We start from the raw sequence: 22,957 nt of genomic DNA, 5'->3' as shown, positions 1-22,957 counted from the left end.
AAGACGATGTCGCTCTCGGAACATCGTTGACGGAACCAATCCCCAACGCCCGTCCCTTTTTTTTTTAGGGACAACCTTAAAAACAAAAAAATAAATATTGTTAGTAAAAATTTAAAGTTAAATTAAATGAATAATAAAAAATTAAAATTTTAGAAAATTTACCTCCTCGTAAATCTTATCCACTTCAAGTGTGGATAAGGTGACGGGTAATCCGTCGGTAGACTGATGGGTCAGCTGGTTCTGGCGGTCTTCAACCCGAGCAACCACGTCGTTGTAGATTTGCTCGGACTTGTCATCTACAAATACGCCCGCCTTGTTCTTGTGGGTCCTCTTGTAAAGTTCCATAAGAGACGGGAGATGTCCCGTCTCTTTGGCCTAAAAAACATTTAAGAAAGTTAGAATAAAAATATATATATTAAAAAAATTATTTAATAAAATATTTAATTACCATTTCCAAACGGACACCGGCGTGGGTTTTTTGGCCCATAGTGTGAAGCATCGGCCCGTTTCCGTGCTCATCGACCGTGTTACGGGAGTTAGAGCAAGACTGGGCGATTCTAATGGAATCAGGAAGACGCCAATAACGGATGAGGCCATCCCACACATTCGTGGTGAGCTCAGCGGGTTTGCCACGCTCATACTCCTTCACGATCTAGTCACCCTTCCAGTTGGAGACCGTGTCCAACAAGCAAACTTTCTCCTTCGCGTTAAATTTTTTCCTCACCCTCTCAGTGATCCCCAAGGCCCAATTATATTTTTGTTGTTGGAAAAAATAAATTAACAATTAGGTTTTTAGAAAGTATATATATAAATCATAAAAAAATTAAAGTATATATAATTAATTAATAGAAACTTACAGTGTAAATTTTGAACCACGTCTTTCTGACGTAGTGAGGCGTCTTACTCCAGTTCGGATGTGCCATGGAAAAGTAACCTTTGATCGTGTCGGTTACGTCCGATGCAAGACATCCGTTAACCCCCCACCTGGAAAATACAAATTTAAAATATAAATTATTTTTTAATGTCATAAAAGAATTTTAAACGAATTAAAAAAAAAATAATGCAACATACCACAAAGTTCCGTCCGGTCGGTCGGGGTCGATGACTGGTAAACCTGCTCTGCCTGGCAGACGGAGAATGCCCTCTACAGTGTACTGCGAGTAAGGAGCACTCGGAGGCACTATCAAATCGGAATGAATATCGGCGGGCATCGGAGGTGCCATCGAATGAGGCATAGGAGGAGGTATCGTCGGATGAGCCATCGGGGAAGGCACATAAGGAGCTGATGGTGCACTAGAAGAAGTAGACCCAGAGACTCTCTGAGTGTACTGAGTCTCGGGGACAGTCTCCTGATCCGAAGAACCGGGAGCTGAAGTAGACGGGTCTAAACGACTACCCGGCTCACGGAATATCTCTCTGTAATGAGTAGTAAGTCTGCCTTTTCGAACCTGGGAAAAAAATTTAATTTTTAAAATTAACATCAACAATATATTTCCCAACATTATCCACCTAATTAACACTAAATAATATAAAATCCGTAAACCTATCTAAATTCCCTATACTAACCACCTAATATATCATAAACTAACCAAATTAGAGAGGAATTAGAGAGGCTTACCATTGCCACGAAATGGAGAGGAAGTGGAGAGGAAGTAGAGAGGAAAGAAAGAGTGAGCGCTCGGAGGTATATATAAGATTACATATCGTCGCAATTTCCTCGTAAGGTTACGACGAAATAGCGAGCAGTTACAAAGGCCCGCGTTTTATCCTACGAGGAAATAGCGAGGAATTACAAAGGCCCGCGTTTTTATATACGAGGTATTAACGACGATTTTATTATCGTTGCAAATTCCTCGTAACGTTACGACGAAATAGCGAGCAATTATAAGAGGAAATAGCGAGGAATTACAAAGGCCCGCGTTTTTATATACGAGGTATTAACGAGCCGCGCTTTCCTATAAATATACCCACAACTCTCCTTCTCAAACCACACACAAACTCCCAAATCACACTCCTCAGTAAAATCCTATTCAAATTATAAATATTTGAAAAAAAGGAAGAGAAGAAGATATTAGAATTCATGTGGGCGAGACTTACGTATTATAATTGCTGGAAGTCTTGCCACATGTGAATCTGGTATTTTTCTTCTTTTTCTTTTTTTTTTCTAGTTTTTACATTACGACGATTTCGTCCTACGTGGAATTAACGAGGCCCGTGTTCTTTATTTATTTTACGAGGTGTTTACGACGATTTCGTCCTACGTGGAATTAACGAGGCCCGTGTTCTTTATTTATTTTACGAGGTGTTTACGACGATTTCGTCCTACGTGGAATTAACGAGGCCCGTGTTCTTTATTTATTTTACGAGGTGTTTACGATGATTTCATCCTACGTGGATTTAACGGGGGTTGCTTTCTTTATTTTTTATTTCATCGTTATTTCCTCGTCGTCTTACGAGTCCTTTACGACGATTCTCTCTTATGTGGAATTAACGAGGCCTGCGTCGTAAGTTCGACGTCGCTTTACGAGGAAATAACGAGTTTTATGTTTAAATCCCTAAAATCCGAAACCCCAAACCCCAAACCCCATATTCCTTATTTTCTACTTCATATATTCCAAACCCCATCTTTATTTCCATTCCAAACCACAATTCCCACATTTGCTTATTCATAAAACAAACTCCCACATTACCTTATTCATAAAACAAACTCCCACATCTTATTCATAAAACACCCTACACAAAATCACTTAGGATGTGGTGATCTCTACAAGTGGAGATTGAATTACTTCGTGTAACTACTTAGGATAATCTTCATCGTCGTCATAATCAACCTGCAATAGTAAAGAGAATGTTGAAATACAGATTATGTATGAATAAAGAGTTTGAGTTAATACATGATTCAGCAACCACTTAATGAAGTGTTGATTTTTCCTTTTGTCTACATCACTTGTGGATATACCAGGAAATGTTTCTTCGACTTGAGAAATAAATAGGCTGTAAAATCACATTTTATAGGAATGAATCTCTCGCAATTATATAATTAATTATACTTATATGTGTTTCGAAGTGTCCATATATGTTACCTTTCAAAATGACGCATCAATGAATCCTCGCAATTGAGTAGAATATAGATGTGTGCACTATGAGCGTCTTGTTCACTCGACCACCAAACCTCTTTAGACTTCCCACCGAGTCGCCCAATCTGGCTAAAGATGTCTGGAACACCAGCAACTGCATATGTTGGCGCAACACCACCATCATCATATCTTCTTGGAGCTCTTCTCCGGGTATGTACTTTTGACGCAAAGTAGTACGATGTGAAGTGAGAAACTTCTTCCGTCAAACTTCCAGCAATTATAGAACCTTCAACTTTGGCGAGGTTCTATGCTTTTCCCTTCAAATATTTCATGGCTCGCTCATACTGATACATCCATCCGTAATGTACAGGTCCACGAAGCAATGCCTCATATGGGAGGTGGACAGCTAGATGCTCCATGACGTCAAAAAATCTGGGAAGAAATATCTTCTCCAAGTTGCACAACAAGATGAGAATGTTCTCCTGAAGCTGTTCCACAACTTCTTCTTTAAGAGTGCGTGTGCTCAGATCCCTGAAAAATGCTCCAATGCCTTTTATATTCCAAAAACAATTAAACACATTGTTAGTCATATATTATTTTGTAAATTAGACCGTTATAAAATTATTATGATATAATACACTACGTACCTGCAAGTGCTTCATGTACGTTTGTTAGAAGTAGCTCCGCAAATGCAAAGGGCAGTAGTCGTTGCATAAAGACATGACAATCATGACTCTTCATCCCGGAGAACTTTTGACCCTTTTCAACACATCTAGAGAGATTCGAAACATACCCATTGGGGAACTTCACTTCTGATGCCACCCAGTTGAACAACACCGACTTTTTTCTGAAGACAATTTGAATATCGGAACGGGAACTTGTCCATTGCTTTTAATATGTAACTCGCTTCTTGAACAAATATCCGGCAAATCCAACCTTGATTTTATGTTGTCTTTTGTCTTCCCTGGGACATTCAATATTGTATTCATGATGTTCTCAAAGAAATTCTTCTTTATATGCATCACATCGAGGTTGTGGCGCAGAAGAAGATCCTTCCAATATGGCAACTCCCAAAATATACTCTTCTTGTGCCAGTTGTGATGAATACCGTAAGAATCAGGCATATTACGAGGGACATGCCAATTACCACCCCAACGAACTGTTTCGTTAGCTCCGTAGTAGTCGATTTGCGCTTCAATTTGTTCTCCAGTTAGATATGGAGGAGGAGTGTCTCTCACAACCCTTTTGTGCCTAAACAAATTCTTGTTTCTTCGGTAAGGATGACCAACGGGAAGAAATCGACGGTGACAATCAAACTAACTTGTCTTCCTACCATTCTTCAGTTGAAACGCATCTGTCATTCCATTACAATATGGACAAGCTAATCTCCCATGTGTAGTCCATCCAGACAACATCCCATAGGCAGGAAAATCACTTATGGTCCACAAAAGCATCGCTCGCATCGTAAAATTCGTCTTCGTTGAACAGTCATACGTCCTCACCCCTGTTGACCACAAATCCTTCAACTCTTTTATCAGTGGTTGTAGGAAAACATCCAGGGACCTTTTTGGATGGTTCAGACCAGGTATTAATATGGTCAAAAATAGCAACTCCCGTTGCATGCACATCTCCGATGGCAAGTTGTATGGTGTAAGAAAGACTGGCCACAATGAATATTGTCTCCCTGACATTCCGAACGGACTAAATCCATCTGTGCATAGTCCGAGTTACACATCCCGGCTATTGCTAGCGAAATCCGGATGTACTTTGTTGAAATGTTTTCAGGCTCTTGCATCTGATGGATGAGTCATCTCACCATCCTTCTGAGTATGCTCGGCAAGCCATCTCATCTTTCCAGCAGTCTGTTCTGATTGATACAATCTTTTCAATCTGTCTGTAATTGGTAGGTACCACATCCTTTGGTACGGTACCCTATTACGTCCCCGTCCTTGCGGCTTGAATCGTGGCTTCTTGCAGAATCGACATTCTTCTAGCTTCTCATCATCTCCCCAATAGATCATGCAGTTGTCGATGCAAACATCTATCATCTCCGAAGGCAACCCAAGACTATAAACCGGTTTCTGAATCTCATAATAAAAATCAGCAGACACATTGTCTTCCGGCAAATACTCTTTAAACAAGTTCGCCCATTCGTTCATGAAAATTTCAGGTAGATTGTGATCAGTTTTAATATTCATCATTCTAGCAGCTAACGACAATTTAGAGAGACCTTCTCTACAAACACTGTAACGTGGTTGATTCGCCGCGTTTAACATTTCGTAAAACTTTTTTGCATCTATATTAGGTTCTTCATCTTCATCATGAGCTACGAATGCATCAGCTACCATATCATGAACCCTATTATAATCTACCATTTCCTCCTGATGGTAACTATGTTCATTATGCAAATGATGATCAACCGGTTATTTTTCCTGAAAATTGGTATTACTACTACTAGCTTCATTCTGATCATAATTAAAACCTTCTCCATGTTGAAACCAGATATAGTAATTTGGCGTGAAACCTCTATTTATTAAATGCTTCCAAACATTTTCACGGTTTGCCAGTTTCGAATTGTTGCATTTCCGATAAGGACAGAACATCTTACCACTTTCTTGGGCGAGCGGTGTTGAATCTGCTTGATGCATAAATGTCTCCAGACCCGCAAGGTATTCTTTCGTCACTCTCCCGTTAGCATCTTTATGCATATACATCCGCTTCCGCAACTCGTAAATAGTCCCGGAGCCAGTCATTTTTTTTTCTTTCACGTTTTTTGTTGTTGGTGTGTTTAAAATGATGTTTAAACATCCATATTTATAGGAAATTTCGAATCTGGTAGTTGTAATTTTCCTATGAATATACGACGAAAATTAATTAGGTGGCAAAAAAAAACGTGTAACACCTACAAAGTTGGTGGATTCAAAATTTCCTCGCTAAATACACGTAAATTATTTTCTCATAAATAACACGCGAAGTTTACGTCGTATTTACGAGGAAATAGTATTTCCTCGTAAAAGACACGTCAAATTACATCGACTTTACGACGAAACGCTTTTGTCGTTACTTTACGAGGAAATAACGATGACATTATTTTTCCACGTAAGTTTCACGTAAAATCGACGTAAATTTACGAGGATTGTTTTTCCTCTTTAACTTTCCTCGTTAAGTATGTGTTTTCTTGTAGTGTGTACACTTTATTTAAGGAAAAAATGAAGAATATTTTTCATACACTACAAATAAATTTGATTGTTAGTTTAATAAAAATATAATATATATTTAGATGGACAAACCTATTTTCTAAAGGATTATAAGAATCATCTTATCTTATTTATGACTAGTGAATATATCAAAATGTTGTAATGTTCTCAATTAATATATAAGAAATTTTGGATATAAATTATGTGATATTAATATATAATGTATATATAGTAAGAGTATCTTAATACTTTGGTAGATTAACGGTTTTGCAATCAAAATTTAATGTTGAATATGCAATTTATTCTCACATTAACCTAAGATATTTTGAAAACTTAGCATACGAGTTCATCATCTTACTAAAACAAAAACATAGTTTAATTTTTTGATCTTACGTATATTACCAAAACTGTGTGCCATAATTAAAAATTTTATGAGAAATTTTCATGTTTACCACATTGTTACTTGTTAGTACAATTATTCATGCTTATCTTCAATAAAATAACATTTTCACAAATATTTTATTCTTTAAGTGACAAAATAATCTTATACTCTTGCTTTACATATATATAATAAATAATTAATAAGATAAATAAAAATATTTTTTTATAGTTTTCGAATTATACGCTTTCAAATTCGAACTTTTTATAAAAAAAAATTTTGATTTTTTTTTCGAAATTTTCTTTTTGAAATTCAAAAAAAAATTCTGAACCTTTTTTTTTTAAAACTAAAAAATTAAGTATTTATTCATAAACTCCACATTCCAAAACCTAATCCACCCCTTAACTCTAAACTCAAAGTACAAATTAGTTAAGTGTCTTTTTACCTCTTTAAAAGTGAGGATAAAAGTGATTAAGGTAAACATGAAAATTGATACTAGGAATGTGGTATTTTTTGGAAATTTCTCATTTTTATACATGTTCAGCATCTCAATAAACTAATTTAATATTTTTGTTTTAAATATATATATATATGTTATTATTATGATAAGTTGTATAAAAGAATTAATAAAAAATTCGTAATTATTATTCAATTATTATAAATAATAAATATTTTTTTAGAAACACTTAATATGTTTATTTTATAAATTATAGTTTTAATTTAATTAATTATACATAAATATAATATAAATTCATGAATTTACACTATATTTCAATTTATTAAAAAGTATAAGAAACCAAATACTTAAATAAATATTAAATAATTTCAATTATAATAAATTATTACAATTAAAATATTGAAATTTAGATATATATATATATTGATGAAATTGAAATACTAAATTTTATTTAATATTTATTACTTTATCTGTTTCACAAAGAATATCAATTTTTTTTATCTGAAATGCTTTAAACTAAAGGGACATCGTGAAATCAATACCTCAGCTGATTTTTTTTTGTGAAAATACTTCTTTTATTAAAATATCAATGCTACTCTTAAGTATTGCCAAAAAGGAATGTTACAAATTAATATCATTTAGAGTTTAATCCGCATGTTCGTTCGGTTATCTTTTTATTTTATATATTTGATTGATTAATGTAAATAATTAAATAAGTCATATTATGTAGTTGATTAAATGGTCCAAGTGTCCTATGACTTGTCAACCCGAGATTAAAAAGCTCTAGGCTTAGAGTTTCGTGCATGCAATAAGAACTATAATTTATAGATGTTAAGAGTGTAGTAAGAACCGTCCTAAAACTTGAATTCAGTAGTAAAATATCCAGCTTTCGCTGCGAGTCTAATCAAATGTCTAAATCCTATAATTCCAATTCTCGTATACGAATTAGGAGGAGTGAAGATCGATACTTCTTTTAGACAAACATTATCGTTCATATCAATTTGTTCACCAAGTAATCTAAACCAACTCTTGTTGTTATTTATCAACGTCCTATCTCAGCAGGATTAGTTTCAGGAGTTGAACTCATTCTTACGGTTGTCGATTATCCTATGTTCAAGTAACCAAGTAGCTAATCTAGAATACAAACAATAAATAAATCATGTGAAAGATCCAAATAAATCACCCTAGCAGTTCTATAGTTTATAAATTCATCAAAACCGTAGAAAAATTATAAATCTAACAAGTAAACTTCTCAAACATATTAAATCAAAACATAGAGATAAACTGAATGAATTGCATAAAAAATATAGAGTAAGAAATACCGTAGTTCCACTCAAATCTTTGAAGGAGTCTTCTTATCTTCTCTCCAAAATAATAAAATTTCTAATAAAGTATCTTAAAGTCTCTTAGCCTAAACAATGACTTAAAACTATATATATTAGGTATAAAGTCGGTCAGAAGCAATCTTGTAATATGTGGAGACTTTTGGACCAAACTTGATTCTAGAATAGAGCTGACCCATAGCGTCAATGTCGAGCGGCACCAAGGAAAGTGTCAATCAACACTCTTTGCAAAACTCGGCTTGATTTCTATTTTCTTGAACAGCTACGAGTTTCCTCATCTTTATGTTTCAAATGGTTTCATGATTTCCATAGTGCTCCAAAATATATTTGGACCTAAAAAGACTCTAAAATAGACTCAAAACATAATATAAAGACTATAAATAAGGTATATACTATGGATAAAAACCAGTAAAATTCATAGTATATCAATGGTAGATCAAAGTATTGTTCTTTTGATCAATTTCTACTATTTAAAATAGATGCTTAAGGTTTTTTATATTTTTTGGGGTCTTTTGCATCTGATTAGCTTTATAGCAGATGAGATTGCAAGTTCTTGTAATCATATTTTCATTACCTAGTTAATGATATTTACAAAAAGAAAAAAATCCATTGGAATTAGGAGTTCATCACCGTTATATTAAACTATGAAAGCAGCAAGTCGCCAAAAACAGGGAACCAGTGGTTGCGACTGTACCTGCTGTTGCTAATGATCTACTGGAAATAAACTTTTTTTGGTTCCCACCTAAAAAGTTCAAGGTTTGAAACCGAGAAACCGTGAATCTTGACTGCAAAGAAACATTTAAATCTTTGTATCTACTTTGGGTTACTCAGATCTACAGTAGTGACACCCAATGATGCCTTGTTCTCCAATCTATTAAGTCGATTACTAGTATACACATAACCAGCTTTCAAGAACTTATTTTTAACCCCCCTTCTTGATCATCAGAATTTGGCTGTGTCGGCGAAGATGGCGGTTGAACTGAAGTTGGTGTAGGAACTGACTCGGTAGCCATAGGACCTGATGATGAAACCTGATGACTATAACTCTTAAGCATCCTATCTTTTTTGCTATTCCACCATTCTTCTGCTTGATGCTCATCAAATCTCCGTTTACTGCAAAGCAATCAAATGATTTACAAAATCTAGACAGAGAAGAGAGAAAACATTTATGCAGTTAAATACCTGAATCTAACTCTTCTAAAGATCTTTCCACCATTTTTGTGCAATACATAAGTAACATAAACACCAGGTTCAAATTGTTCGATAAGCTCCTTGCCTCCTGATTTTGATGGTGACGATGAAGCTTCTGCTGGTGGCCTTGAATCCGACGGGTGAGGATTTATATTTGTTGTGTTTGAAGGTTCTTGAGACATCATGGCACCTCCATTAGATGATGATGGATGTTCTTCTATGTTTTGGTCTTGTGAGTTTTCAGAAAGGGTTGTGTCTTGAGATGTTTCAGCTGCTTCGCTCGCGTTTAGATAGGCTTCAGCTTGAGAATTCATGGATTCAAAAGCTTCACATTTAGATACTTCAGGGGGTAGTTTCTCCTTCAACTCTCTCAACTAAAAAAAATGAAAGAATGGTCAATTAAAAATGACTCACTAATAAGTTGATAATTCTTTTGAGCATTTTTATAAGAAACTTACATGTTCAGCCACAGATTTCATGACCTCTGTCGCTGCTTTATGCTTTGAAGAATGCCTTATAGCTAATTCAGAAGCTTCTCTTGCTGTTTTCCTTAATCTTTGAATCTCTATGCCTTGACTATCACATTTCTGTTTCAGTTTTCTAACCTGAAGTGGACAAGATTTTTCTTTTGTTTGTTATAAGATTCATTCATCTTTTGTGATAAACTTGAGAATTTTGAAATAATATATACAAACCTGGCTCTGCAATTTTGTCATTTCTTGGTTTATTTTACCACTTGTCTTCTTCAAATTATCAACCACGCTCCTAGAAAATCCAGAACTGTGTGGAGGGCTTCCTCCTCTTCTTGATGTTGAATTTGGTTTAAAAGCATTTTGAATAGCGCTAAGGGAGCTCGGGAATGCAACATCTTTAAGCTGTTGAAGAGCTGGGACTTGTGAGGATCTGACAATAGAAGACTCAGATCTTGATGACCTAACTTCAGAGTACTTGACTGGTTCTGTTTTTGGGGTCAATATAATCCTTGACGACCTTGTTTCTCTGACTGGTCTTACCGCGCTAGGAGTTGTGTTATATCTATTAGCAGCATTAGAGTTGTCCCCGCCAGCTTTAAGTTTAGCGTAACAAGCATCACAAACACGGTGTGGCTTCCCTGGAGTTGGAGCTAGTGCTGCCTTCAAAGCTTTCTTGGAACTACAAGCATGACAGTGCACTAAACCGCAGTTGTAACAGTTATGTCTCTTTCTTGTAAAGCCGAATGGTTGACGACAACCAGAGCAAACTGATTGATCAGCTCCTGAGACCCACTTATGGATGCATATGCTTGATGTAAAGTTAGAGCCACATGATATGCTCTTCACATGCCTCTCTTTTAGAGCTTCAACTAATGTTGGCGTTTTTCGATCTTCGGTGTCACCATGTCCTAGTCTTCCATTAGAGCCTTTGCCCCAAGTGAAGACTTCATTTCTAGATGTTAACACAGCAACATGATGGTCTCCACTAGCAATTTCCTCAACGAATTCACCTACCAATCGATCTTGAACCAAACAAGGCAATTTACCATCTGAATTCGAGCTACCGAGCTGACCATGTGAAGTTCCTCCCATAGTGAAAACATGTCCCGAGGTAGTGAGTGCAACTGTCAATGTATTACCACAAGCTATTTGCTGGAAGTTGTAGTCGATTAGTGAAGAGACACAAGTTGGAATCAAGTAAGTCTCTTTGTTCCCATGTCCTAACCTGTTTTTATCACCATCACCCCAAGTAAACAACTTTCTCGATGAAACACTCGTACTGGTCTGATTGATAACCTCGACTATAGCCACGGTATGCCACACGCCGCAAGCTACTTTCATGGTTTTAAGGCCACTCAACATCTTCACCTCTTTAGGATATGAAACACTCTCTCTGTCTCCATGTCCAAGAACACCAAACGCTCCATCACCAAAAGTGAATAACTTCCCATTGGCAGTTGCTAGCGCAGAGTGCCATGTGCCACAAGCGACGGACAAGACCTGAAGTCCTTCAACAGGACCAGATACTCTTTTTGGTATCCAATGACTAAGATCACTACCATGTCCTAATAGACCAACGTTATGGATTCCATCTCCCCAAGTAAACAAGTCTCCAGCGGTAGATACAGCACAAGTATGATACTCTCCACAAGCAACAAAATCAATGTTGGTCAAAGCAAGAAACTCAACGAGTTTTGGACGACTAACATCGACTTGAATACCATGTCCAAGCCTTCCTCCAGCTTCTTCTCCCCATGTAAACACTTCACCTTGTCTTGTCACAAGAGAGATGTGCCTTATGCCGCAAGCAATCTGATGAACATCAAGAACAACGTTTGATTCTAAGGGTCTTGGAATCAGTACATCTGTTCTCACGGTTTTTGAGTTCATGGTGCCGTTGTATGATGATGATATCCCGTCACTCCAAACTTCACCCCAGACATAAACATCGCCTAAAGACTCAATGTCATCAGGACCACCGGACCCTCCACTAGAACAACTTGGTGCGCTTGAGATACTAATCCGAAAACCATCAGTACTTGGTCTTAGCATGCTTATACGTTCCGGAGCGACATCTGAGTCTCTGAAAGGAGTCGGAGAGTTATTACGGGGTCCTAAATCAAGGGATGTTCTTCCTCTGCGATTATTGTTGTTCGGTATAAATTCTAATGATGCAGTTGAAGGACGACCAGTAGAGAAAATATCACTGTCATGTATCTGAACAAAATGGAGTGTTTGTTAGATATGTTTGAGTATGATAATATAATATAAATACAAATACACACACACCTCAGGGACCTCACTTCTAGCTTGCTTGTTATGGTTTTTTCTAATTAAAGACTTAAGTCCTGTAAACCAAACTTCTGTCTCTGCTTTGTCCTTGCAGATCTGTGGAGTGTAAATTAGATGAAGTTGTGATACTAATTTTCTAAGACTATAGGTATTAGAAAAGTTATTATTTTTTTACTAACCAGATCAAGAGATCTATCTCCGTTGTGATATATAAGAGAGAATGACAAGTAATCTTTTTCTGGACGTAAATATCTTCGAAAAACAGCCTATATATATGTATAGCAAACAAACAAAAGCTTGTAAGTTCCATGAAAAAATAAAAAAAACAGTTAGCATTTATATATCTTGTAAACGAAACACTCACAGTTCTTTGTCCAGGGAGAAGTCGTGAAACTGTAGATAACTTCAAACTTTTTTCTTCTCCGTGTGAGAGCCAAAGCAATGTTGTTTCATCCTATCATCCCCCAAGAAAAAAACACATTGAGCATATATCGCATAGTTTTTGAAGCGTGATAACAAATAAAATTTTGCAGATTGAAGAAGAGTGTAAGATACACTTATACATGAAAGAAAGTATAAATACCCGTGAAAGCCTGAAAGAGCGAAACTTAGGCCTCCCTTTCCGACTATACTTAAGTAATTGACAACCTTTTTTCAAAGCAATGAGTGCCTACAAGTAAGAAAAAAAAATTAATGGTCATATGATGTATATCATAACTCTTATAACTCTCTTTCTTGCCATAGAAATCTGAAACCCCAACATTAGATTCATATCTATCTTATTGTAGAGGATCAAGAAAATCATTCAGAAGAAGATTTTGAAAGATGTGGAGAACAAACTTGGTCGACGTCACGGTCGTGATTGACATAGCTAGAAGGATCTGCCATTCCATCTGAGAAAAGCCGAGGAGAAGGATAATAGGTCAAGAAGCATCAGCTGATCTGTCTTCATGGATGCATCCCTCTTCGATTCCTTCTCCTACTTGATCCGCTAGTATGCTCATTCAGTTATTTTTTTCTTCTCGAATTCCACTAAGGAAATTAGATCACTTGATGAAGATTAGGTTGAATGTGAATAATGATCCTAGAAAGTAGGAGATTGGTTTAAAATAATTAAGAGAGAGAGAGGACAGTTTCAAAGGAATATCGACATTTTAGGAGTGTTTGAAGCTCCCATGCAAATAACGTCAAACTTTAGCTCACTTCTCCTTCTCTTTCCACATTTCACACTCAGAGGGATATAAACAAATTATAGTTATGGACTAACAGTTTAATAATTAAACGCACAAAGAAAAAAGAGAAATTGTTTGAAGATAGTAGTTATGGACTAACAGACTTATAGTTATGGACTAATTAACAAACTTTAGCTCACTATAAATTGGTTACCACTTACCATTTAAAAAAAAATACTGTTAATCAAAAATATTTTAACATTTGTGTTTAGGATTTAGTGATTATTGGTTAAGGTTTAGTACTTAAGGGGTGTAGTTGGGTTATATTTATAAATGATTTAAAAGAATTTGTTTAGTTTTATTCATCACAAATTTAGAGTATTTGTGAAATGATCATCATTTAAAAGTAAATTTGGAAACTGGTATCAAGTTTGTGGTAAATTTAGAATTTCCTCCAAAACAAAAAGTTAATGACTAGAAAGAAGCTTGAACTTTACATCTCTAGCAGTCAACTTTTAACATTAAGCACTGAGTTGCTAAAGCTTTCAAAGAGAAATGGCCTAAACATGCTTCTCCAGCTTCTACCTAGAGCTGGCACTGACTCTGAGCATAATTCACTTATTGTCACTTTGATTTAATTAGCAATTTCGTGCATCCATTTTTTGTGTTTCGTAAGATGCAAATTTCTATTAATAAAGCACATATTAATTAGATTACACCAGTGATAAAACAATTTTGTACAAAAATATTAGCAGTATTAACCGTCTAAAAGGAGCTGTTCATTGCTCTTTCAAAGACACTGGATATAGTCTGCACTGGAAACCCATCTATAAAGGATGTACAAAGTTTAAAGTTTTAGAGAAACTAAATTAATACAAATCAAAGTTGCAAATGATGAAGCTAGTGAGAACGGGATAAAAGAAAGAGGCAAACCTTTGATAACTTAAGTCCATGTGGCATATGACAAACAACAGTCTCGGAAAAACCTGTTATCTTACAAAAGTGACGAAATCAACAGGTCCATTGTAAGTAGTCTTAGGTTTGTTGACGCTGTGGTGATATGCAGTGTATCACTTTTCAAAGCTAGGGTTTTTGGTCTACTGGTTAATCTGGATATCTCAACCGATAAGGATTTGGTTTGTTGGTCTAACGCGTAATTTTATTTTCTGGTTTGGGTCATCTAGTCGAGCCCAGTATTGAGCCTGTGGAATGGTTTTCATTTTAGTATTTGTAAAACAAAAACACAACTGTTTCAAGCATCTCTAATTTACATTTTTATATTTTGTACTAAAATACATAACTTTGTTATAGAGATGATTCTGCTCCAGTGTATGTTTCTAATTTAGAGAAAATATAAAAGAATACTACTTTTACCTCTATATTTAAAGATGTAAATAACATTTTTCTACATTTTCTCTTAAAAATAGAGAAGCTCTGTTATAAATGTGTACATTGGAGTAAATTCACGTCTATAATATAGTTTCTCTATTTTAAAATAAAATATAAAATTGAATATAGAGGTGGCTTTGGAGATAAATATATATATAGAGAGGTAGCTTGGAAATAATCTTGAAAACAGTGTTAGCTGTACCCAAGTTTTCGACTTGTACATGGCTAGGTTGACTCCAACAAGTTTCGGGCATCCGAAGTATGAATGATTAGAAAAATGTGTGTGTGTGAGAAAGAGAGCTCAGATATTTGGGGCTTTAGAGATTTAGATTTTTGGGTTAAATAAGTCAGGTTTCGGTTCGGGTTAAATAAGATTCCGTTGTTAGTTCGTGTTTATAGGTCGACTTAAGTCGGTTAGAATTTCTAATCAGGTCGTTTTAGGTTTAATTAGGTTAGCTGCTTAAGTTTAGATTAAGGAATAGTAAACCAACTGTAAACCGTCATGTGTTGGTTTTGGATCGTACCTTAAACTTTATGTGGATTTGAGTTTCGATCTTTCACAATGGGGACGAATATGTTTGTTTAATCGTTATATTTGTAATTAGGTTGATATTGAAGATGGTGTACAATGGTTATTATATAGGTGTAGAAACCGGTTCATTTGCTCCTTCGTATGCGCAACAACCTTTGAGAGCGACTCTGTCATAAATTGCTCTTGCATAGTCTCCAGTTAGTCGGTTTGGTGTCACGTGAACGAGATATCACACGTTTGGGATTTACGTCATAATGATGAGTTGGATTTTTGTCTCTTGGGTTTCTCCCATTAGGTTTAGATCCATTTTATCTGAGATGTTTGTGCTCTATTTCAGCGTTCTTCTGTTTTGTTCCGTTAAGCTTTCATCCCCTACTAAAAAAATGATTGGTAAATCAGTTTGATTCAAAAATACGTGGAAACCTCAATCAACAAATCACATTTACATAAGATTGGCCATTGTGATACTTTGTTAAATCAAAGTAAGGAAATGTTACAAACAAAATGCATACAAATTTAAACTATTATCAATTTATATCATCCAAGCTGGAATATTTGATAATATCAAAAATACAATAAAAACTCTATGTATTGATATGTTGAAACTATAATTTATAAAGTTATTAATTTACAATTTTTTAGATTTTTGTGTTTGATGTATTTTTATGTAAAATCAAGAAGAATATTGATTTTACGGTAAACATATTGATTAAATTTTATAGAAACAAATTTTACGATGTTTTTATTTAATTATTTGGTGTATAGAAAATATTTACCGTAGTACATGCATTTTAGGTGTAAAATTACAAAATAATATTAAAATATTTTGAAGTGTTTAAAAAAAATAAATATAGACTTCATTATGAATAAAAAAACTATCCAATATATTTTTTATAATTATATAAAATTTGTATGAATTAATTATTAATGTATATTTACATAATGTTTTTCAAAAGATTACTATCTTATCAAATTGTGTTATATTTTACACTGGCCCAATTCAAAATCAGAAATTTATTAATTTTTCGTGTAATTATCGAATATTATTTTATAGAGTTTCCACTATATTATCCCTAGAAATAGGTTTAGTAACCTTATAACTTGGCAAAACTTGAACTAAAACTAATTGGAAAATCAGACCAGGTTAAAATCAGACCAGGTTTGAGTGTGGCTATTTTATCTCAATGAACTTTGCACATTTTTATCAGTGGGTATTGAGTCGATTGTAGATACTACTGGATACCCAATCCCCTATACATTATTTGCAAAATAATTTTGACACATGTACTCTCTACAATCACTTTCACTATATAAATGTGACACGACATGCTAGAAATGATGATATGGTTTATGGTTAAATATGACATGGATAATTATATTTAATGCTTATTTATATTTTTGGTAAAAAAATTAGAATATGGTAGTAAATGGTAGTAAATATGACATTAACTAATGTAATAGTAAAAATATAATATTTTAAAATTTTCAAAATATTATTTATTTCTATTTTTTATAATTATACAATTTATTACTTAAAAATATTTTCAAATTTGTTTACAATTTTGTAAAAAAATATAATTTTAATCATAATATTGTTAGCTTCTTTTATATATCTACAAATTTTAGAAATATTTTTTAGTTGTACTATTTGATAATTATACAACTTTTATATCAGTTTTTATTAATTTTATACTAGTTGATTTAATAAATCTTATCGAAAAGAAATAGAAATTTTTTATCTAACACTATAATTTTAAATATATACAGATCTATTCTTAAGTTGATGACAAAAAAAAAATACAGATCTATTCTTAAATATAATTTTAAATAAACAAATTATTTATTTTATCTTAATTTTATGCTCAATTAATCAAGATTTATACTAAAATATTGATAATAAAATCTAAAATAATAATAAATTTTATTTTTAAATATAGTTTAAATTTTAAAAATATATTACTGCACATGGTGCCGGAAAACACCTAGTCAAATATATAAATGACTTAGAAAATACTAAATGTATAAGTTATATTTTTGAATATTGGTTCAGTTCAGATACTATAAGTATATATTTGGTATTTCATGTATTGTGTTTTTTTTTTTTACCTTTTCTCAAGTTTTTGTATTTGTTTGGTATTTCATGTTGACTTTTTAGTTTTTTCTCAAATTTTAAATATATTTTTATCTCTTTTTATATATTTTTAGTATATCATTAGTAAATAATTGAACCAAACCGTATACAAAAAAAAATCAAATATTAAATAACTTTAAAATTGAGAATTGAACCGTTCTAAAATCGATAGAACCTGAACTCAAATCAAATCGAAATACTTCCAAATCTTAAATAGGTCCAAAATCACTCTAGCTAAAGATCCAGACCGACCAGAATACCCAAATATCTAAGGCTACTCGATACCTATAAAATGTAAGCATAGAAAAATCAAAGAGCGCAGAAAGTTCAATATTTTATTTACAGTTAATATTTACTCTGAGACACACCTCATCACATCGCCGCGACCAATAAACTAGTCTACCAAATATTCCATCCCCAAAGAAGATAAATAAAAGTACACCTAAAGACTAAAGTGTTTTTACCGAAAACATCCGAGTTTTCTGAAACATGTAAGACATATTTAAGCAGATAATGTCAAATACATGTCTTAAAAAATTTGGTTGGTATGAATGAAGAATATAAAGCTCTTGTTAATTAGAAAAAAAAATAGAATGTGCATATAAATGTATGATTGATTGGTTGGTTGGTTAAACAATAATTATTAGATCAACAGTCCCATCCAATAATTACATTTAGTAGTAGTCTTTATCCATTAACATTATGGGCCTTCCCTTTGGTCGGATCTCACATGGTCTTAGCTTCATGGAGAAGAACGTTTTCTTTACAGAGCTTCAAAACATCTCACATAGTGCAAAGAAAAAAGAAACACAACTCAGATTAGCTATAAAAGAAAAACAGCTCAGGCTCATACTTCTTAAAAGCCAATGTGATAACTCAAATTCTTATTTTATGCCGACATATGTGTCTGGAAATTGGAAAACACCTTCTTTTTATTCTTCAAGCCATTATGTATTAGTATATTCATAAAGTATAAATTTAATTCATAATATACATTATTTATGAAAATATTAACATCCTGAAGATGTGAAAATATGAATATGATTTTCTGCCGACAAAAATGGATAATAATCTCTTTACTACTTTTATCATTGATAATTTTAACCAAAAAAAATCATTGATCAAATTATATTCATATTCATTTCTAAGTTACAAAAAATATTATATTGATTTCCTAAATATATATTTCATAATACACACACATATATATATGAAAATATTAGCATCCTGATTCCCGAAGGTACAAATATGCTCTTTTTGTTGGAAAAAAAGACAAAAATAGCACTAAATCAAGTTTATTTCCAAACTAGCACTCAAGGTCAAAAGTCACAAAAATAGCACTTAATGTTTTATCAAAAGTCACAAACTTAGGGTTTAGAGTTAAAGGGTGGGGTTTAGGATTTAGGGTTTATGGTTTAGGGTTTAGAGTTTAGGGTTTAGGGCTTAGATTTTAGGGTTTAGGGTTTAGGGTTTAGGGTTTAGGGTTTAGGGTTTAGAGTTTAGAGTTTAGGGTTTAGGGTTTATGGTTTAGAGTTTAGGGTTTAGAGTTTAGGGTTTAGGGTTTAGAGTTTAGGGTTTAGAGTTGAGAAATGAGGTTTTGGGGATAAGATTTCAAATTTTGAAAAATAAAAAAATTAAAATTTTCAAAGGATAAACTTAGAAATGTGCTATTTTGGTCATTTTAGTTTTTGAGTGCTATTTTTGTGATATAAACTTAAAAATGTGCTATTTTGGAGATTTGCTCTTTTTGTTGCCAACTTTTTACCCAAAAGCAATGGCGTTTTAGTAATTAATCAAAATATCAAGGGCTCTATTAGCTATAACCAAAATATAAACCATTTCTGTACAATAATACACATTTTGTCCACACATCGCCAAAAGAAAAAAAGAGACAGTAGTGTCTAAATGGTTTCGCTGAGGCAAAAGAAGAGGCAAAATCCAGCAAAGCGAGCATGGAAGAGCTTCACAAACATGGTCAAGTCCAAACTCAGAGACATCGAGATCGCTGCAACGGTCAGAGAATCAACGGCTCGTGTCATTCGTTTCCTTTCTTGCCGTCTCATCGTTCCTTTCCGAACAAGGTACCTCGAAAACACTAGCTATTCAGACAAATACTACAGCCGCAGCAGCAACCAAACTTCTCGGCGGTTTCTCAACTTCTTCTCACGATCTCACACCAAAACCAAGCGTCGAAGCTATGAATACGATGACGATTACTCTCAAATCTATCAATACCAAAACCAATCACACTGCGAAGGGACTAGTGAGAGCACAGAGAAAGTTGTGCGGCGAAAAGAAGAGAAAGTTGTGAGGCGAAAAGAGGAGAAAGAAGAGGACGAAGAGGGGATGCCGGAGATTGCTGATTCGATGGAAGATGCATGGAGGAGAGTGGTGGCTGCTTCGCCGCATTTGAGGGTTGACGAGAGAGCCGACGACTTCATCTACAAGTTTAGAGAAAGTATGAAGATGGAGAAAGAAAGGTCGTTTCTTGAGTTTCAAGAAAGGTTAAAACGAAGCGCTTGATTAATTGGCTAATCATGGTTTCATGTTTGTCTTCACGTTCTTCTTGAAAGGATTGATTGAATTTTTCTGAGTAACTTCGTGTTCTCGTTCTTTCTTCTTTGTTTCTTTTTTTTTTGGGATCAAATCTTCTCTGCTAAAATTTGGATAATCTCAAGTGTTTAAAACATCTGTTTTACTGATGTGAATACATATGGCTCACTATTCTAAACTTGTATGCATGATCATTCTTGATTAATGTTAATGTATAAAAATGTTTATCTTTAAGTTTCTTTTTTTTTTTTGTCAAAAATCATGCAACTATTGTTGGCAAGAGTTTTCATTTCCTGCTTATTAAAAAGGTAATAGTACAAAGAGGCAAAAAGGGAAAGAACAACTAAGTTGGACCCAGAAGAGAAAATTCTATTAAAAGCTTGGATCACAAACAATGAATCAAATGATGATGCATGCCAACCAATTCCACTCTCACATTCCTAAAGCTGCCTTCTCTACATCCTTCAATGAATTAATAATGGACTTATGGACTCCTGAGACCATATAATTAACTTAGAAATATTCCACAAAACATCTCATTTATTAATTGACGTTATAAATCCTAGATTTACTTTGGTTATGTTCTGGGATGTAAAAGAAAAAATGTTACAAGCTGATTTGTTTCTTGCTGTTTTCAGGCACCACAAAAAAACAGAAAATGCCCTAGATGAGTGAACCAGGAACATACATACTCGCATCCGGATCATCTTCGTCGTCATAATCTGGTTCTGATGGTCTGTTTCTCTTTGCATCTCTTGCCACTCCGTGTCCTCTCCCTTTCTTCGGTTTTCCCCTGTAATTGGTCAAACCCAAAATCATGTAGGCGAAACAGACAGGTTATGTATGAACTTAGTAAAGCAAACAGAGTTTGGGAAACTAACTGTCCCGTGGACAATCCACCCTTGGATCTCCCTGGGCCCAATTCAGCTCGTCCATCTACAACATGAAGAGTTTTAAGTGTCTAAACTGATGCATTAATAGGAGAAGTGAAGTGAGTTTAGTTGAAGTTGCACGGTTTACCTTCTCTTCCAACACCAAGTTCTTCAGCCTGAATAAATATCACAGGGAAGATTAAAATACCAGTCCAAGAAACTGCGATTAAGTGTAAGAATCCACTTGAAAACAAACACTATTTCCACTAACTAAAGGGCAAAACACGTTTTGAATTAAAAAAAAAAAAAGGCAGAGAGTAAAGAACAAACAAATGAGAACTTGAGCCTTTCACATCATAGTTTGTTCAGCTTTGGTACTTATTTGATACAGCTAGAGAAGTTAGCCATGTTGTAATTGGAATACTTTCATTCTCAACCTAAACTCTATGGCAGTGATTCTCTTACCCAACCAACACAAGGAAAACAAAAGTTAACCAAATGAGAGAAGGAGATAAAAACATACAGCAGGTGAGGTGACTGAGGACAATGAGAAGACTCTGTCTTCAGGCTGAAACTTCCTTGACCTCTTAGCACTACAAAGTAGGTTCATATCAAAGTCAATCATTATGTAGAAAGCTATAGCAATAAACAAGGCTATAGAAAATCTTAGAGAGTGTATTTGAAGCTGCAAAGAGAATCTAAAGCTGTCTACAAAGCAAAGCAAACCGACCTGGCAGTGCTTTTGGACGAAGAAAGGAAGCCTTCAAAACCCTTCAAGGCATTTCCTATATGGCTCGATTCTTGAAGATAGCTTGTCTCCAATTCATAAACCTATCCGACAAAAACCAAAAAAAAAAAAAAAAACAACCCTAGTTCGAGAGTTTCTCTAACGAAATCGACAAAATTCAAGATTTGAATTTGACCATTTGGTTCGAGAATCAACAACCGACCTGCTTCTCGATGCTCCGTAAGTCTTGTCGAAGCTTCTCTCGCTTGTTCAGAAGGGAAGTGAGCATCGCACCTGGATCCCCCGAACCCTTTTGCCCTAACGACATTTTTGGTTCAATCTCGCGATAATAGATTTGCTTTTCTTTGTTCAATTCAATAGAGTTTATCATAATTCCATCGGGAATAAATAGATAATAAAGATTTCGATTGGTGTTTGGCAACAACTAAAACAATCTATCTACGTCTGGACCCCAAACCTAGACAAAGCCCATTAGAGTAGAAGCTATCACTGACATTTGGCCCAGAAAACAAAAGTCGACCAGGACTAGAAGCTGAGTTCATAAGATCGTAGCAACGCTAGGTTAAAAGGGATATTCGCCAACGAACCCTGGGATTCTTGGCTACCACCAAGTCTCTGACGTTTTTGGGATCACAACCTCAGAAAGAAGAGAAAATATAGGAGACCGCGGATAATACTAGAGTATAAAGGGAAGAGAGAAGGCGACACGTTTTTCATACACACATACCTGCCAATCCATCACCCTCGAACTCTTATCTTCGCAACACATCAACCTCATCCTTCCTTGTTCTTAGTCTAGTTTGATTCAATTGTAATCTATATTCGTTACGAAACCCTTTTTAACATCGAATATATACAAATCCATTTTCGTCAACTTGATCTGATTACATCGTAGTGTTCTGAGAATATCGTTGCCCACAAAGTTCATCTTCCCTAATCTATTACAAACACTGTCAAATACCTATGTTGGTTTTATGATCCACATTTTGGTTCCGTCTGTGAGGAAAAGATAAAACGAAAGACATCCTTGCTAAATATCCGCCTTAAGATTCATAAGCGTGATTATGGATCCCACGCTCATCCCTCCTACGTCAACCTAAACATGGAGGGACAATGTCGATATACCCAGAGCTGACGCGACAAACAAAACC

At 34.5% G+C, this 22,957-nt stretch overlaps 3 protein-coding genes across 12 annotated transcripts; 1 reads left to right on the top strand and 2 right to left on the bottom strand.

Annotated features, from left to right (window-relative positions):
- Positions 1-8,384: 8,384 nt before the first annotated feature.
- Positions 8,385-13,306, bottom strand: LOC106393739 (PH, RCC1 and FYVE domains-containing protein 1-like). Its single transcript, XM_022702275.2, has 9 exons — positions 13,250-13,306; positions 12,993-13,079; positions 12,774-12,863; positions 12,589-12,675; positions 12,407-12,505; positions 10,340-12,334; positions 10,103-10,249; positions 9,636-10,018; positions 8,385-9,566 (listed from the first exon to the last, which is right to left on the bottom strand). Exons 1-9 carry the CDS (start codon positions 13,295-13,297, stop codon positions 9,362-9,364), a joined length of 3,141 nt encoding a protein of 1,046 aa, XP_022557996.2. The 5' UTR covers positions 13,298-13,306; the 3' UTR covers positions 8,385-9,361.
- A 6,158-nt stretch (positions 13,307-19,464) lies between these two features.
- On the top strand, positions 19,465-20,424 carry LOC106390749. The gene has a single exon (XM_013831275.3). The coding sequence runs from the start codon at positions 19,539-19,541 to the stop codon at positions 20,154-20,156; it is 618 nt and encodes a 205-aa protein (XP_013686729.1). The 5' UTR covers positions 19,465-19,538; the 3' UTR covers positions 20,157-20,424.
- A 32-nt stretch (positions 20,425-20,456) lies between these two features.
- Positions 20,457-22,675, bottom strand: LOC106390750 (chromatin modification-related protein MEAF6). Of its 10 annotated transcripts, none has more exons than XM_048754249.1 (7): positions 22,009-22,675; positions 21,789-21,889; positions 21,582-21,651; positions 21,207-21,234; positions 21,068-21,122; positions 20,875-20,979; positions 20,457-20,680 (listed from the first exon to the last, which is right to left on the bottom strand). In XM_048754249.1, the coding sequence occupies exons 1-7, from the start codon at positions 22,174-22,176 to the stop codon at positions 20,671-20,673; spliced, it is 537 nt and encodes a 178-aa protein (XP_048610206.1). In that variant the 5' UTR covers positions 22,177-22,675; the 3' UTR covers positions 20,457-20,670. The 10 variants fall into 10 exon arrangements, with proteins under 10 accessions (XP_048610206.1, XP_048610207.1, XP_048610205.1 ...); XM_048754250.1 differs by having other exon boundaries at positions 20,457-20,648; XM_048754248.1 differs by having other exon boundaries at positions 20,879-20,979.
- Between the last annotated feature and the right edge of the window lie 282 nt (positions 22,676-22,957).

The sequence above is a fragment of the Brassica napus genome, chromosome C4 (genome assembly GCF_020379485.1).
Source record: "Brassica napus cultivar Da-Ae chromosome C4, Da-Ae, whole genome shotgun sequence".
Classification (NCBI taxonomy): Eukaryota; Viridiplantae; Streptophyta; class Magnoliopsida; order Brassicales; family Brassicaceae; genus Brassica; species Brassica napus.
The sequence above is the reverse complement of the archived record's forward strand: the minus strand, read 5'-3'. Positions and strand labels throughout refer to the sequence as shown.

Bases quoted from the DNA above. Each gene is read 5' to 3' on its own strand.
- LOC106393739 (XM_022702275.2), bottom strand. From the start codon at position 13,297: ATGGCAGATCCTTCTAGCTATGTCAATCACGACCGTGACGTCGACCAA. The intron at 12,676-12,773 runs GTGAGTGTTTCG...ACATATATATAG, and splicing joins TTCTCCCTGGACAAAGAACT to GCTGTTTTTCGAAGATATTT. The intron at 12,506-12,588 runs GTTAGTAAAAAA...TACACTCCACAG, and splicing joins GAGATAGATCTCTTGATCTG to ATCTGCAAGGACAAAGCAGA.
- LOC106390750 (XM_048754242.1), bottom strand. From the start codon at position 22,176: ATGATAAACTCTATTGAATTGAACAAAGAAAAGCAAATCTATTATCGC. The intron at 21,123-21,206 runs GTAAACCGTGCA...TTCATGTTGTAG, and splicing joins ACTTGGTGTTGGAAGAGAAG to ATGGACGAGCTGAATTGGGC. The intron at 20,649-20,878 runs GTATGTATGTTC...AATTCATTGAAG, and splicing joins CGAAGATGATCCGGATGCGA to GATGTAGAGAAGGCAGCTTT.
- LOC106390749 (XM_013831275.3), top strand. From the start codon at position 19,539: ATGGTTTCGCTGAGGCAAAAGAAGAGGCAAAATCCAGCAAAGCGAGCA.